This window comes from Calypte anna, chromosome 3 (assembly GCF_003957555.1).
Source record: "Calypte anna isolate BGI_N300 chromosome 3, bCalAnn1_v1.p, whole genome shotgun sequence".
In the NCBI taxonomy this organism is placed as follows: Eukaryota; Metazoa; Chordata; class Aves; order Apodiformes; family Trochilidae; genus Calypte; species Calypte anna.
In genome coordinates this window covers 88,737,495-88,755,094 of record NC_044246.1, presented here as the reverse complement: position 1 = coordinate 88,755,094, position 17,600 = coordinate 88,737,495, and the positions used below count along the sequence as shown (strand labels likewise).

Below are 17,600 nucleotides of genomic sequence, written 5' to 3'. Positions count from 1 at the left end.
CTGAAGCACGGTGGGGTAGATGTGGATTTGTAGCCCCTGAAGTGTCTGTCACAGGTGGGCCAGGTGTGAAGAAGCAGCCTCGGCAGGATCACAGAGGGGGTCAGATGTGGATCTGCAGCCATGGAGGAGCCCGTACCAGAGAGGGGTGACTGTGTCCCAAGCAGCCATGACTCTGTGTGCAGCCTAGGCTGGAGCAGTCTGTGCCTGAGGGACTGCACCTGTGGGAGGGACTCATGTCAGAGGGGTTCCTGAAGGACTCTCTCCTGTGAGAGAGAGGGACCCTGCGTTGGAGCAGGGGAAGGCTCTGAGGAGCCCTTACCCTGAGGAAGAAGGAGTGGCAGAAACACCGTGACTGTGTGGGGAACTAAACCCCCCTTGACCCTCCTGTGCCCTGAGGGGGAGGCAGCAGAGAAGGGATCCGGGCCTGAGAAGAAGGGAGGAGTGGGAGGGAAAGTATTAAGATCTGGCCATGTTTTCTATTTCTCCTTGTAGAGTAAATTAGTGTTGTTTTTTTTCTTTCCAAGTCACAACCATCTGTTTTTTGCCTGTTACTGTAACTGGGGAATGCAAACCTACTTGTCCGTCTGTTGATTCATGACACTTAAAGAGGATTTTCTCCTCCCTGTCCCACAGTGCAATGAGGGATGAGCAAGTGGAGGCCTAGTTGATACTGGCTGGGCTGAAACCATGATAAATATCTGCCTCTCATTGTTCATTTCTATTCAGACTCTTAACTGATACCAACTTCTGGGCCTGTCTTCCATGAAGCTTTACAATAATTCAGAAATTAATCTCCTTTTCCTATATTTTTTCTGCTATTCCCGCACTATGTTCTCTTTTGTGGTGTCACTTTATATTCCTAAGTTATTAAAGATTTATTATTAAGTCTTGTCTTTAAATCCTTCTGGTTCTTCACTGATTATACTTATAACATGAAACTGAGTGTTATTCAGTGTAGCTCTACAGGGCTATTAAGAAGTGGTCTAGTCCTATGGAAGGAAGTGCTTTTGCTGCTTTCGATTGCTTGTCATACTACATATACATTTTTTATACAGAAATATTACTACAGTGGTGTGATTTGCAGCTGTAAGAAAGGCAGCCTGTACCATTCCCTTAAAAAAAACAAAACCAAAACCAAACTTACAGAAATGGCTGCTTGATAAATAAATACTACTGATGATAATCCCTTTCATAATGAATTTATAATATTTTACATAAATAAAACACACAGAAATTCTCCATCAGATTTTATGTGATTAACCGAAACATGCAAGCTAGTAGCTAGCTTTACATGGATGTCTTTAGTAGACCAAGTAAGATCAATGTTTGTCTCCACCGACTTCATATTCTGGTTGTGCTATAATCTGAAAAAGAACTACATTCTTTTTCTCCCCCCTTCACATTTTTCTCCACCAAAAATACAGTAACTAGTAAGATATGAATAATAATTAGTTGAAAAAGTGATATATATACAGTGATATGCTTTTAAATACCAGTGTTGTGCACTTTGAGCTATTGAGTCTAGAAAGCAAATGTAAAAGTAAATAATTGCAAGACTGTAACAGAGGTCCCCAAGAGTTCAAAGCAGAGGCTTTGGAGGTGCAGAAACTATCAAAGATAGCAATTCAATGCACACAAATGGCCAATTATTGATGTAAAATTGTACACCAAGGTAATGAATCTGCCTGTAGCATGGCTGAAAGTGCCTTTATAGGCACTTTATATGCACAAAACTACATGAAGAAGAAGTGATTCTGCAGCTGTCATGCTTCAGAATTGGATATGCAGAGCTGATCACTCTGACACCCTACCATGTAGAGGTATATATCTGTGATTTTTTTTTTTAATGTCATTAAAGGAAATTTTATTTAGTATCCAGTCTGAAGCTTTTCTGAATGTATTTGATTGGTCTGATTACCCATATCTAGTGACAGTCTATTTAAACTAGATATGACACTTCAATTAAATAGACTCACAATTATGCATCTGATTCTACCTTCTTCAAAAGAGGTACAAACATCTAGGGATTTTTTCATCTCTCATCTTTTCACAGTATACAAAAACAATTAATACAATTATCCTTGGTGCCCTTTTGAGTATTGTCTTCATGTTGCAACAGAGAGAGGCTGTTATTCCATCAAATAGACAAGAGTCAGTGTGTATTGCTTTTTAGACATGATGTCTGTCCACATTTCTTAAATGTTATGTCCCACTTGCTTCATACTCCAAAGTAAATATTCCTGACTCTGTAAGACTGGAGTACCCTGATACTTGGATGGGACCTGCATTTGTTTTCAGTGGATTTTGCAGACTGTAGGCACACTCTGACTGTACCTTAGAGCTCCTATTATTATTCCAAATGTTATAATATCATATGTTTGCATGGATTAAATGAAAAATACTGTAGACCCTGGACTCTACAATATCAGGTTCACTTTTCTGCCTATTCAAAGCAATTATGTGAAGTGCTTGAAGAAAATACAGGCAGAAATTCTGCTTCCATCCTACACAACTCACGTCTGTGCTGCTCTCCAAGCTTCATGGAATAGAAATTTGTATTCTTAAAATGTGTCCTTAACAATTGCTTCCTATCATATTTTTTTATAAACAGAAACTGAACTACAATTACATTCAGATCAAAATAAGCTGACAGATTTGTAAAGGGAAAATTGTTATGAACAGCTGTGTTAGGTATCTGAATAAAAAAATGAGACTGAGAAAGTGAAAAGAAAAAACCCAACACCTTACTATGCCTTTGTATTCATGCTACCTTTGAATATTAATATAGAAAATATGGAACACAGAGGCTATAGAAGTCTCTAAATTATTGTGGAACCAGACTTAACAATACACTCCGTGGTTCAAAATTCAAAACCCTGTTGAAGCATTTATTTTTCTGCATGATTTTCACTTTTGTTATTTACATTGTCTTTATTTCATCCAGAGGCAACAGGAAGACAGATCTTTCAACAGATTGTTTGAATGTTTGAAGTATTTGATTAAATGACTAAGATTAAGATAAAATGAACTGGAACTTCTGCTTTATAAATTTTTTCACAAGCCTTAGGATCAGGCACTATCAAATAAAAGGCTAACCAATAATAGAGTCTGTGATAATGTTCTATACTCATTCAGTCAGAATGTTTGGGGGTTTTTTTGGTTGGTGGATAAAAAAAAAAATATATTTATAATGCATACTACAGATGTGAAGCCACATATTTTACCTTGCATTGATTTACAGCACATGGAAAGCAGGTAAAGACTAATTATGAAAGAGACCGATTATTTTTATATACAAATGTCTAAGAGAAATGGAATATTGACCTGACATAATTCAACCTAGATTACCTGGCTGAAGCAGATGACCTCAAGAGGTCTGTCCCAACAACAAAACTTGTGATTCTTCAACTTCTTTCTTGAGTAGTATTTTCATTTGAAGCTGTTTTAAATATTTTTTAGCCTAGAACTATTATCTTCTACTTATCTACTGTAGAGTAACAAGGCAACCAGGTGCCTCTAACTGCCAAGGAGTGGGTGTGAGCTTGTATCAAGTCCACCTGTGCCTGGTTAGGGCAGGCCCCCTACTGAGCATGCACAGGACCAGGGGGCCAATAAAAGATGAGGCTCGCTCACACCCACAGAGGAGCTACTGGCCTCTCTATTGCCTAGCCCAAGAGTGAGCTAGTCTGTGGCTGTGAGCCTCACCTTTTATCTACACTGAAGGTCATCACCAAATTTTTCTGCTCACATTTTTGCAGTCCTCATGGGATTCTTAATTTTTGGCATGCCAGATATCTACCTGCAAGAGCATGCTTTTTTCTGAAGAGCTGGAGATATCACTTGTCATTTTCCCCTCCAGATTACTGTTGGAGATGGTGAATAAAATCAGACCCAGTGATAGTCTTTGGGTAGTGCATGACTAACTTTTCCCTATTCTGAAACAATGAAAATTAATTCCTACGTTTTTCTTCCTGTTCTTTATCTGGCTTTTAATAATTTCCTCTAGTTCTACATAACTGTTGTCATTTTTTGGGGTTCTGTTTTATTTTGTGTTTGTTTGTTTTGAATGTTTGTTTGGAATGCCATTAAAGGCACTATTTTTGTCCTTGGATTTTCCTTTATCCATATGTTTAATGATAAGCTCTCAGAAATCCAGCTGATATTTAGAAGTTCTTTGCTTTAAAATAAAGCAGCTATTAAAGCAGTTCTGGTTTTTTATTTTGTAGGGAGATTGTATTTTTAAAAAGCTAGAAAATAAAGTTTCAAACCATGATGTCAGGGTGAAGATCTTTCTACTAGCCCAGATAATTAAATACAAACTGAGAGTGATAAATAAACTTCCTTTCATACAATTTTTTAAGATGACACTGCTGCCAATAACATTGCTGGCAATATTTACTTACTTTTTATGATTCTAATATTGACATACAATGTTTTGCAAAAGTGAAGACAAGGAAAAAACCATTTTCTGCATTGAGTCATATTTTAGCAGTCTGCACTGCATTTCATCAGCCAAACTGTTCGCTTCATTGCACCTCATGCCTACATCCCCAAAGCATTTTATAATTAATATACTTAAAATCTGTACAGCAGCCACAAATGGTTGCCCATTGCTAGCTTACAGTCATTTCTTTTACAATAGGGCAATTTCCACTTTTACTGTAGAATTAAGCATTGTTATTCATCTTATGGTCAGTATCTTCCCTAATTTTTTTTATAGTTTCTTACAATTTCTTTCTTTAAGGACTTACTAGCTGGCATACTGGATTAGAATGTCAATGATACGTACAATTTACTCTCCAAGTAAATTTACAATGTTATCGTGATATTGATTTTTTATACTTAACACTGAATTGATACACTCAAGAGGTATGAAAATTATTTATAAATCCATGATGCTTTTCTGTTAAAAAAAGAAAAGAAAAAACCAAAAAACGGCATGATGTGGGAGAATTATCAAACTCATAGGAAGTTCTGAAAAGCAGACTACTGAAATGTGTAATGAAAGTATATTAGGTCAGACAAAATAATTCACATCATTTGGTGTAGCTTTGACAAACCTTTTCTGTTTATATATCTTTATTACTGGCTAAGATAGATTGATCTGTATCATGTTTATAGGAGTAAATTATAGCTATTTCTACAAGAATTATATACTAGACAACAATTGCCTAAACAGCTTTAGTTCAAAAGAATAAAATGAAATGTCCTGTCACATATACTCATTGCCTAACTTCGGGGCATTTACCTTAATTCTGAAGCTAGAATATTCCTTCATTGATGAAATAATCTCTTCAGGGCCTTGGTTCCCTGAATCACTCTCTGGAAACACAAGCCCCTAGAAAACAGTCTTCATAAAAGTACCTTTATGAAACACGATCTAAATAAAATGTTGTGAACTTGCTGACTCTGAATTTAAAATAATTATTAAAGAAGCATGTCTGGTAGGTGGATCAGAGAGCAGGGACATGGTCTTTGCATTTTTATTTTCACCTCGGGGACCTGTGTTACTGTCAGATATTACACTCTGACATAAAATAGGCATGTAGTCTGGAGAAGAGCTGAGTCTCTTAATCATCAGATCAGTTTCACCTGTCATTAAGTTGCTTCACTTGGATACCCAGAAAGTTAGGAAAGTACTGTCTGTGGACCATGGTGAAAGTACAGTGGAACGAAGTGTCTCCCAAACTGTAGTTTATGACAGTCATTAAATTTGACAGAAGACACTGAGGAAGACTTAAGCTCTAACTTTGAAATTTCTACTATAAATTGTTTCAAAAGTAGGTTAAAATAAACTGTAGAAAGGGTAAAGGAAAAAAAAAAAAAGCAGCTGTAATTCACACGTAGAAATTAATTTATGTTAAAAATTAAAGTTTGTTATTACTTGCTAATGGGAGAGATGCAAACTCTTACTCAAAGCTTATAAGAGGGCTGGAGCACCTCTCCTATGAAGATACACTGAGAAAACTGGAGTTGTTCAGCCTGGACTAGAGAAGGCTCTGGGGAGACCTTATACAGGCATTCCAGTACCTGAAGGGAGCCTACAGCAAAGCTGGGGGGGAGACCATTTTACAAGGGCAAGTAATGATAGCACAAGGGTGAAGGGTTTCAAACTGAAAGAGGGAAGATTTAGGTCAGACATTAGGAAGAAATTCTTTTAATGTTAGGGTGGTGGGACACTGGGAACAGGTTGTGGATCACCTCTTCTGGGAAGTGCTCGAGTCCAGGCTGGATGGGATTTTGATCAGCCTGGTTTAGCAGGAGGTGTTCCTGCTCCGAGACAGTACCAAATCAAAAAAATAGATAGTTCAAAGGAGTTTATGTATAAAATTTTAGGTGTATAAATAATAAGGCTTTGGGTGTTAATTTTGGCTATGCATGTTTATATTAGACAAATTGAACTGTTAAAACATTAATTGTACAAACAATAAATCCTTCTCTCCATCTGTAGTGAAGTTCTTTTACAAAGTATTCTGGCTATAATTCACTAATTAAGCAAACAGATCATTTTAAACTAAAGCACCTGGATGATGGAAACTAACAAAATGGCTTCAAGCAAAACCACCATATTCTTGTCCCACAAGTGAGAAGGGAACTCATTATGGCATGTAAAGATGCTAATTGGACCATTTGGGTAACACAGGAAATGAAGGCCTCCCTTACAGCAATATGTGAAAAAACACAGTGATCTCAATTGCTCTACAGAGGGTTGGTATTTAGTCACTTTTCTTACCTCCTATCTCCCCACTGAGTAAAAAGCTCTGAAATTCAACAAAACAAATTCAAATAGAAAACTGTTGCTCTTAATTCACCAAACCTTTTCTAGGGTAACCACACTAAGAATTAACATGATACAGGTAGTTAAGATACTTGTATTGTTTGTAGGCTGTGGATGAGTCACATTAATTTTCTGTCCATCTTCTAAACAGGACTAAAATATCTATCATCATTTCTGAGACATCTTCTTTGTTGGGGAATGTCTAACAAGCACCTCCTCTGGTAGACTCTGGGGCTTGAAGAGCTTCCTTCCTTGCTGCTGAAGCTCAGCCCAGTGCAACCAGAGACCTGTCCTAGGCCAATGGATGTAGCTGTTGCTTTCCTATCTGCTGTCTCAGCCAGTAGCAAAGATGAACATATATGCCAGAGACACACACATTTAGAGGATATTAACCAAGCCAGCTAAGTAGACTGCCCACAGAGACTGTGCTGCCTTTAACAACAGCTGCATATAACATTGCCAGAACTTATATAAAACATACGTTCAAATAGCCAAATCCTAATTCTATTGGACTAATCAGGATTGAAACTTGCTAATAAAAAGATTGAGTCCCTTACTCTCTTGTTCAAAAGGACAGGCACATTCATGAAGCCCTTGAATATTAGCATGGGACCTCAGCTCAGATGATATTGATGCCTAGATCCTTGACCTCCTACTCATTAGATAGTCCAGCTTGAAGTCTGCTAATGAATTAAACATGCACATACAGGCACGAACACACATACAGGTGCACACATGCTCAATGTGCACATATGCACACACACCAGCTTAGGGGAAAATACAAACACTCCGGTCTTCCAATGACTCAAGCCTAGCCATACAGGCCTTATGACACTTGATACCCTTTCCGCTTGCTGGTGGTGGGACTTTTACTTGCTCCAGTTGGCACAAGTCACGGGAACCACCATCATGCACGGTGTGATGCCAGTCTCTTAGCTCGAAATTCACTCACTGCAGACACACACTCCTATGATGTGTGGTCTCCTTTCTGCTGCCTATGTTGAGACCCTCATTCACTCCAACTGCTGGCACCACAGACATTAGGACCACAATCACCAGTGATCTAACTCCAATTGCAGACCCCAAACTGTCACTTTCATCTCTCCAGTTTCTGGCACCTAGACCTTACAACACAAATGAGGAGAGGCTCAGGAAAGAGTGAAGATTCCAATAGGGCTGTTCTATCATTGTGAAGACAACAACCTGGACAAGGCAACCTTTTTTCTAATGTTGTGTGAATACTTGTAAATAACTCTTGTAATTATGAATATAAAATAAATTTCTTATAATTTATTTACATCTCATCAATTTACAGTGACAGTAATATTTCATACTTTAATTAGGATCATGTGAACTAGCTGCTGCCAGTTTCTTACCTAAATTTAGAAAAAAAGGTATATCAAAGTTTATGAAATATAAAGCATCATTTGCACAATATCAGTACAGTTTTGTTGTATTTTTTTCCTGTGCCAAAGTTAAATTTCAAAACAGAGGAATGTTTTGAATTTGCTGCGAACTTCACAAACTTAAAATAACATTTGAGTGAGAAGATTCATAATTACACAGCTCATCTTTTCTCAGAATACAATGCAACCACAATGAAATAGAAAAGCAACTGTCTTCATAGAAAAAAAAAATGTTTCCACCTGGGTTGGCTTTTTCAGGTAACTGTTCTTGAAATTGCCTTTCTAATAGCTTTTAGAGAAGATCACAGTAAGAAATGTAGACTCAAGGCAAACACATATGGTCAGAAAATTATTATAAAATTAAACTGCATCTTAGTCAGTCAGTCATGCTGCAAGGTATGCTAGTGTACTGCATCCTTTCTTGTTAGAGTAGGACCTGAGGCAACTTTTGTCAGAGCAAGAGAAAAAGAGGTAAATTCCTGGATGTCTGCCTTATCCTCTTGTGATGTTTATTATGCAAAATAAGAAGGGATTCTTGTTTTTCTTTTAGCTAACTGGAAAAGAAAAAAAAAAAAAAAAGGTATTTCACACTCATAGTCTCTTTTCCTCCTTTGCAATCCTTACCAGCTACCTGCAGAGCAGATTGCAATGAGTGCTGCTGTCCAGAGCTGAGTGTATTCTCTACAAGGAACAGAAGGAAGGATATCTAGACTTAGGGACATACAAGCAAGCTGTCTGAGAAGCAAGAGACCTCATTAGAATAGTTAAAACTCTTTTAGAATTAAATCTAGCCAGGGAGATTAAGGTGCTTAGCAAAAATTTCTAATAGGTATATTAACAGCAAAAGAAAGACAAGGGAAGGTATGGGCCCCCTCAGAAAGGAAATAGGAGAACTAGTGACAAGTGATATGGAGAAGGCTGAGGTTCTCAATGACTTCCTTACCTCAGTCCTCACTGGCAAGGGCTCCAGCCACACTCCCGAAGTCACAGAAGTTAATGGCAAGGGTTGGAAGGAAGAACTGCCCATTGTAAGTGAAGATCAGGTTCATGCCCATCTGAAGAACCTGAAAGTGTACAAGTCCATGGGACCTGATGGGATACACCCACAGGTACTGAGGGAACTGGAAAATGTGGTTTCTAAACTGCTGTCTATTGTATTCCAGTAGTCATGGCAGTCCAGTGAAGTCCCCACTGACTGGAAAAGGGGAAACATAACCCCCATTTTCAAAAAGGGAAAAAAGGAAGATCCAGGGAACTATAGGGTGGTCAGTCTCACCTCTGTGCCCAGTAAGATCATGGAGCAGATCCTCCTGGGGGCACTGCTGGAGCAGAAGAATAATGAAGAGAGGACTATAATCAACACCAAATCATGCCTGAAAAACCTTGTGGCCCTTTATGAAAAGGTCACAATATCAATAGACAAGGGAAGAGCAACCACATCTACTGTCCCACATAATATCCTGGTCTCAAACCTGGTAAAATATTGGTTTGGTGGATGGACCACTTGGTGGATGAAAAATTGGTTTGATGGCTGCACTCATAGAGTGGCTGTCACCAGATCAATGTCCAAGTGGAGGTCAGTGACAAGTGGAATCCCTCAAGGATCAGTATTGGGGCTGGTCCTGTTTAATGTCTTTGTTGGCAACATGGACAATGGCATCGAATGGACCCTCAGCAAGTTTTCTGATGAGACCAAGCTGTGTGGTGTGGTGTGGCTCACACACTGGAGGGAGGGGATGCCATAAAGAGGGACCTTGACAGGCTGGAGAGGTGGGCCCATGCCAACCTCATGAAGCTCAACAAGACCAAGTACAAGATCTTGCAGCTGCGTCGAGGCAATCCCAAGCACCAGGCAGTGCTTGGGCTGGGCAGTGGTTGGCTTTAGAGCAGCCCTGAGGAAAAGGACTTGGGAGAGCTGGTGGATGAGAGGTCCAACATGAGCCACCAGTGTACACTTGCAGGCCAGAAAGCCAACCCTATCCTTGGTTGCATCAAGAGAAACGTGGCCAGCAGGTCGAGGGAAGTGATTCCCCCTCTACTCTGCTCTCACCTGGAGTACTGCATTCGTCTCTGGGGCTTCTATTACAATAAAGACATGGACATGCTGGAGCATGTCCAGAGAAGGACCACAAGGATAACCAGAGGGCTGGAGCACCTCTCCTATGAAGACAGACTGAGAGAGTTGGGGTTATTCAGTCTGGAGAGGCATGGGCTCTGAGGAGACCTTAGTGTAGCCTTCCAGTAGTATCTGAAGAGGACCTACAAGAAAGCTGGTGAGGGACTTTTTAGGATGTCACGTAGTGATAGGACTAGGTAGGGGTAATGGATACAAACTAGAGGGTAGACTTAGATTGGAAGTTAGGAAGTTCTTCACCATGAGGGTGGTGAGACACTGGAACAGGTTGCCCAGAGATGTGGTGGAAGTCCATTCCTTGGAAGCTTTTAAGCCAAGGCTGGATGGGGCTCTGAGCAACCCACTGTAGAGGGAGGTGTCCCTGCCCATGGCAGGGGGGTTGGAACTAGATAATCTTAAATGTCCCTTACAGCATCCCTACGATTCCACAAAACTGTTTTCATGTCATTATATATTTGTGTTTACTGTATCTGGAAGTGTGCTCACCCTTTCTCCTCCCCTCTCCTCTACTTCTCTCCCTTCTTCTCCCGTCACTCTGAGCAGCCTGGTGTAGAGGAAGGTGTTCCTGCCCACGGCAGGGATATGAGGTGATGGTGGTGAGGTGTGTGTACTAAGATAATATTTAAGTTCCCTTCCAACTTATACAATTCTATGAGGCTATGATTCTTCAGATAATTGCTACCGCTCTCATACCAAAACAGTAAATCTCTAGTGTAAAGTACAAAAATAAATAGTGTTTTAAGTTTGGCTGCTATTATGATCCCCAAGGAAAAGTACTTAAAAAAGGATGGCTTCAGCAATATTTTCTAATTTCAGTTTTTCTCATAAAAGTATCTTATATGTACAATAACATACGTAAATCAATTAGCTTTTGAGAGTTTTTTTTTTTAAATCAAGATACACCACTAAATCATGAGATTATTGACTCTCTAAATTATTTCCATCTTATTTTCCTCATACATTTATCAAGAGGACACTGAAATGATGAATATAGGTATCATGATTATTCTAAATCAACCAGCAAGAGCTTCTGATCCTGCTCTTGCGAACTCTGTATTTGAGAACCAGTAAGTTAGTGATTATGAGTCTGCCTTTCTCATAGGTAGTATCGAATTATGAATAGCCTTTATCATTTATATGGTTTTACTTTAGCAGAAGAATATTTGAGAATAGTCACATGGAAGTCTGATTTCTTTATTTTAGAAAATCTACGTAAGAAAAATTCTGAGAAGATTTCTAACTGTGCAAAAATTATCTAATATAGCTATTTCAGGAAATCACACTGGTCACACCAGTATTATGACACAGGAAACCATTATTATAAGACAGATAACAAAGGTGTTTCTTACCTGTAAAACCATTGTCACATTCACAAATAAAAGTGTTTGGAGTAACATTGCTGCAGTTGCCATTGAAACATATATGTGGCTGGCATTGTCCAACTCTTTCTGCACAATTTTTACCTGTTTAAAAGGGATAATTGAAATACTGAAATTTATTATTATTATTTTTAAAATGAAATGTCAAATTTATATGCAAATTAATTTTTTTTAATGTAATATATAGACTGATGGATATTTGTGCAAATGTGAGAGTTCACCAAAATTACTGAGAGCTCAAAGCAAGGCATAAAGATATTCAGTTGCTGAAATATGAGCTACTGTGTTTAACCTCATTTGTCAAATAGTTCCAAATTCATGTATATCCTAAAATGCAGAAAAGTATTGTACTTTTAGTTTCTTTTTACAAATCTACCTTACATTTTCTTCTACCATTATGAACGAAAGGTTTCCTCATGTGGAAGTCAATTTGACTGAATTTTTCTAAAGACACAGCTTTCAGGAAATTACAACTCAAATTTTAATTTATTTATTCTATTACATCATATGGGTCTAAATATCATATAATTATACTTGCCACTTGAATTGTTGTTAAGATAGTTTTCATATTTAAGCAATTTTTTAAAATTTAGAATAAACTTTATTTTACGGGAGGCACTTTTTTCTCTCTTGCTCCTCTGCAGCCACATGCATAGTATATAATGGTTTAATCTCCTAGTTCTTCTTTACATATAGCTTATTTACTGGACCAATACTTCCTATAAGGAAATATGGCATTAACCAACACTGTCCAATATAGGCTAACAGAATATTCTAAGCATTATTTTCTGATAATATGCATGGTGTTTGCTTTTAACAGAATTGCTTGTGAATCGCTCCATTAATTTGAATTAAAATAGTACCTAAAAATTTTTGATATTATTATTTTCACAGCATTTTGCACAGCCCCCCAGAAATCATAACAGACATAGAATACATGCTGCACATCATCATTTTCCAACTAATTTGCTAAACTTTGAATAACTCTGGAAATATTTTTCTCACAGCATCGACTTATTCACACCTGCATAATCCTCTATTTGTAAATGCATTATTAACCAAATTATTACGCAGTTTGAAAAGCAATCAAAAATAAATTACAGAAAATTTTATGCAACATAGCCTTCATTTCTGTGTTCTGTGAACCTCACTTGTTCGTGACCCATCAGCTGTATTTCATAGTATACACTTTTGGGAGAGCATATAAGTTCAGCCCATCAAAGGATTCTGGTCCACAAGTACAAAAAGAGCTACAACAATCTTTTTTTTTTTTTTTATGTGAATGAATATTTCTGGTACTTTCTAAGGGATTCCCAAGATCCATTTGTCTGAATACAATCTGGACACAAAGAGTATTTTTTTATGCTTGCTCTTCTAATTAGATGTTTGAATAGCCAATTAAAAACAATTTTTTAATTTAAAAATATTCTAATGTAACTTAAAAGGTCTTTAAATTTACAGGGAACGGATTTTGGCAGGTTCAATGAAATGCTCATTACAACAAAACCATTTAGTCTTTTTCAGCACTTTGGTCAACTAACTAATTCTAGGGAGCTTACTCCAAATTATTTGAGTAATTTGGTGTAAGACCTTGAACTGCTGAATAAAAAATCTGTTGATTCTGTAATTTTACTTATGTCTCATTCTTAAGTGGGAAAAAAGCATGACAAAAACTCAAGAACTTACTCTGGTTTTCCCCACAATGTAAGTATTGTAAGCAAGTACAAACTTTCTTCAAATGACTGCACAGTATCCTATGAGTTACTCCATGTGAAAAAGACTCCGTGTAGGTGTGGTAGTGGCAATGGCTAGTCAAACTACACATAAACCTTTGATAATGGTGTTCTCACTGTTCTATTGCTCATTAAGAAAAATGTATTATCTATGCAACATTTATTCCTAGAGGGGAAAAGAAATACCTGAAAACTGTGGAGGACACGTGCATTCATAAGAATCTCCAGAAAGTTCTGATTTCTCAGTACAGGTGGCGTTGTTTTGGCAAGGTTTAGTGGAGCATATATCAAACTTCTGGCAGAATCTTCCAGAATACTGTGAGAAACAATGGCAATTATATGCTTTTTCCCAAACATGGGTTAGACATTTTCCATGCCCAGAGCATAATGGTGCATTTGGAGATTGTTGGCAGAACTGCTGCTTCACAGTTACATTCAGCCGAAGGCCCATGTTGCACAGAAGTGGGCCCCTCTTATGAAGCTCTGCAAAGTAATGAGTTCCAACACCAAGCCAGTTAGGGTCAACTTGGTGCAGTCCTCTTACCTGGCAAACAAAAATCAACTGCTCTTGAAAAAAAACAGCTTTTGGGCAGTTAATAAATTCTTCTTTGGATACATTTACCAAATTCATTCCATAGGACTGAAAGGATGGCTCAGAGGAGATGAAGAGACTGTCACCTAATTGGAGCTGTAAGGGGCATATCTGAGGGATACTGAGATTTTGTTCTTCTGAGATATCCCCAGTAATACTTTTGTTCATATTCCAACATTCAGTGTAAAAGTCTGTGCAGATGTTTTCCCTCAGTGTCCATTTTATTAAAGTAGGTTTTGGTTTCACACGCCATTCAGCAGTCATTTGCTTCTCACATACTGTCTGTCCATTTACAGTGTAAAGTTGAAGAAAGCACATCAACATCTGAACTGCTGATTTTAAAGTCATTGTTTCACCTGGAAAACGGGAGTTTTCTTTCACACCTCCTTCATTACTGAGGGTAGCTTCAGAGCACGTGTTCCTTAAGGTTCATCTGTCTTTTCCATTTCAGCCTAGGAATTCAAACAGAGAAAAAAATATTTTTTTTCTCTCCAAATACAGTTGAATATCAAAGCCTCATTACAAAAATAGAAAATATATAACAAAGTAAGGTCTTAATACAATTACACTGATGTGAAACTGGAATAAGTCCAATTATCTGATCAGAGCTACACCACTGTAACCTAAGTCCTGTTTTCCTAGTTCTATTTTTGCTAGTTTTCATGTTTTCATTTTCATTTTGTACATTGTGTACAATGTGTACATTGTGTACTTGTGTATGGAACAAAAAGAGCCTAAACACATACTTACATGTTTCTTTCCTCTCCCTGTTGACAAAAACTCAGTTAAGATAGAACATCTGTGGAAAAATAAGTAGTACACGAGAACCCCAAAGTTCTACTCATGAGGTTTTAACTACAGATGTCTTTTTCTGATAATGACATCATTTGTGGTAAAAGTAGATATTATAAAGGTGTATGCATGTGAATTATGGCTTCATTAAAGAAAACCACATCCTCATCTCTTCCATAACATACACTAAGCAGAATAATTAAATCCTTAGTTTTGAAAGTATATATCTGGAAACCAAAATCTTTAATCATATTTTTGAGATTTCTTGAAGGCTTGCAGTCAAATCAGCACATTAGAGAGTCTTCCAGGATTATTTAATTTATACAAAAGCCTTTTTTTGGCCCTTAAACTTATATGGCAATTCTTGCTTCATTGTGATGAGAGATTACAGAACAGAAAAAAAATAAAAAACATATAAGATTATGAAGCTTGCTCTTGGAGCCATAATGAAAGTGATGAAAACACAGTATGCTGTTTAATATCTTAGAAATTGTCAATAGCTTTGAGTTAGTAACAGTTTCATCTTCCTGAAATATGTTTTTCCCTCTCCTGCAGTTCTCTAATGCTTTTTTCCCCTCAGTATATTTATCTTACACTTTAAGATAGCAGCCTCTAAATTGACTTTACAAATGAGAAAATTATTTTAAAGAATAAACTGTTCTACAGGGAAGCTGTTTAATAAAAAGAAACAATAGCATTTGTATTTTGAAATTTACTTTATTTTTACACAGTATGTGAATGACATGTGAATGGATATATTTTTACACTTTCATACAACTGATCTATCTCTAAAGTGCACATGATTTATAATACAGTTTAATTACATTTAATTAGTGTCTTCCTCTTCCCCCATATATTTAAAAAATATTTTGCTAGCATACTTTGGACTATGCTGAAAGATCAAAGCAAGTACTTTTTTGTAGAAAACTTGTTGTGGAGAATATTAAATGACTCAGTAAGCTGTCATACATTAATATCGAAGGGTGATATTCAGTCTTTCCTATTATCAGCCAAACTAGGGTGAAAACATCTAAAATTTAGTGATGTCCTAATGGTAAATTGTTGTGCATTTGAATGTGTCCCATTGACTTTTCTGCAGCACAGTGACCGCCACTGTTTGATCCTTTAAAGAAAGGTGTGTACTATGACTAACTAGTAGCAATAATAGCAAACTTGAGGCCTAGAATCCTAAAGTCAGAGGGGGTAGGAAAAAAATTTTGATCCATCTTGCAGAATAGTTTTTGTTTCAGTTTAATTACCAATTGAATACCAATTCTGCCTTCATACAACTAAAATACTCAAACCACTTCGCTCCACAGCTGAGCAAATATTTTAATTTCTAATTCCTCTCTCTGTCTCTGTATTTCCAGTCCTAGGAGCTATTTCCCCACAGAAAAAAAAGAAAATATCATGGTTCTGCAAGAAAACTACTAGCCTTGTTACAGAATACTCACAGTATTTCTATTTTCAGACCATTCTCTAATCTTCAGAATCTCATGATATTTAATGATACCATTAGATAATGCACTATCAAATGTGTAATTTGGATCATTTGGCATTTTTTTCTTTTAAGGTAGCAGTGTTGAATTATTACACCCGTTATAGCTGATATTGCATTTGCTACTATTATCAGGTGTAAAAGTCAATGCTTTATAGTAGTATAAGTTTAGAAATCCTAACTTCAGCAACCCATCTTTACATATCTTTTTAATAATTAATAATATTAATAAATTAATAAGTCATCAGTAGTATTATAACAGTGGACACTTTCTCCACTAAAATCATGGTTGATCTTCATGCAACTAAAATATTATTATGGCAGTAATAGAATTAATAGCGTTAAGTAAAAAAATATATCTTGTAAAAACAGTGGAAAAAATAGTACAACAGAAAAGAAATATCAAGACAGAACAAAGGTTGTGTTTTTAGCAATAAAATAATAGAGATGGTGATGCTTATGATATGGAATACTTTGTCTTCGAAGCTGCCCTGTGCTTCACCCATCCTGGCCCACTGCACCTGCATGGTTCAAAACTACCCTTGGCCTTGGTCACTACAGAAACTTGTTTACCAGAGCATCAACCTGTTTTGTTTTCACAAAACTGGACTCTGCAGTCTCAAAACTACTGTTTCTCCAAACAGAAAAATGATTTTAGAATTCTGTCCAAGCAAAACCAAGACAAAAGCCTGAGAGCCTCCATGACCAACAGCTATTCTGGGTACAAAATGAACACTCAAGGAGGTATTTAAAAAGACTAAATTATATGTCTTTATATTCATTATGATAGAATCTGATGAGTTTTTTAAAATGGATTTGTTAGACCTTAAACTTACTACAAAAGGTGTTTAAAACAAAGTAAACACTGTCAACAGCAATAGTGAACCAAGCCCCATGAAATACCAAGCATAAGGGAGCTCAGGGATTAAATAGATTAATTTGGTTTTGTGTGTAACCTCTTTCTGTGCTAAGGTATACTTTCTGCAGAAGAAAAAAAAAAGTAATTTTTTAATGTAATTTAAATTCAAGAACTATCTGTAGATGAATCAAAACAAATTACTCCTTTCTTCCAGCTGAGTGCCCTACTACAATCTCTCTTAATCAGTGAAACACGAGTTATTTTATTTTCTGTATTATGACTTATTTTGGAATAGAGTTGAAAAGAGGATTCCTGTGAATCTAGTTTATCTGCTCATTGGTGATAGAACAAGATAATAGAAGGATGAAGGAAATTTTCATATTTGGAGGAGAAGATCCAAGAGACTCATGAAGCAGGCACAATAAGAAA

The 17,600-nt window shown here is 37.0% G+C and overlaps 1 protein-coding gene across 1 annotated transcript in view; it reads right to left on the bottom strand.

Annotated features, from left to right (window-relative positions):
- The window catches only part of EYS (eyes shut homolog), a 709,634-nt gene extending 695,264 nt beyond the window's left edge, over positions 1–14,370 (bottom strand). Inside the window, exons 1-2 of the mRNA XM_030447573.1 lie at positions 13,617–14,370; positions 11,668–11,781 (exon numbers count right to left, since the gene is read on the bottom strand). Of these exons, the coding sequence (XP_030303433.1) occupies positions 11,668–11,781; positions 13,617–14,370 (868 nt within the window). The remainder of the gene's footprint in view (positions 1–11,667; positions 11,782–13,616) is intronic.
- Positions 14,371–17,600: the final 3,230 nt, after the last annotated feature.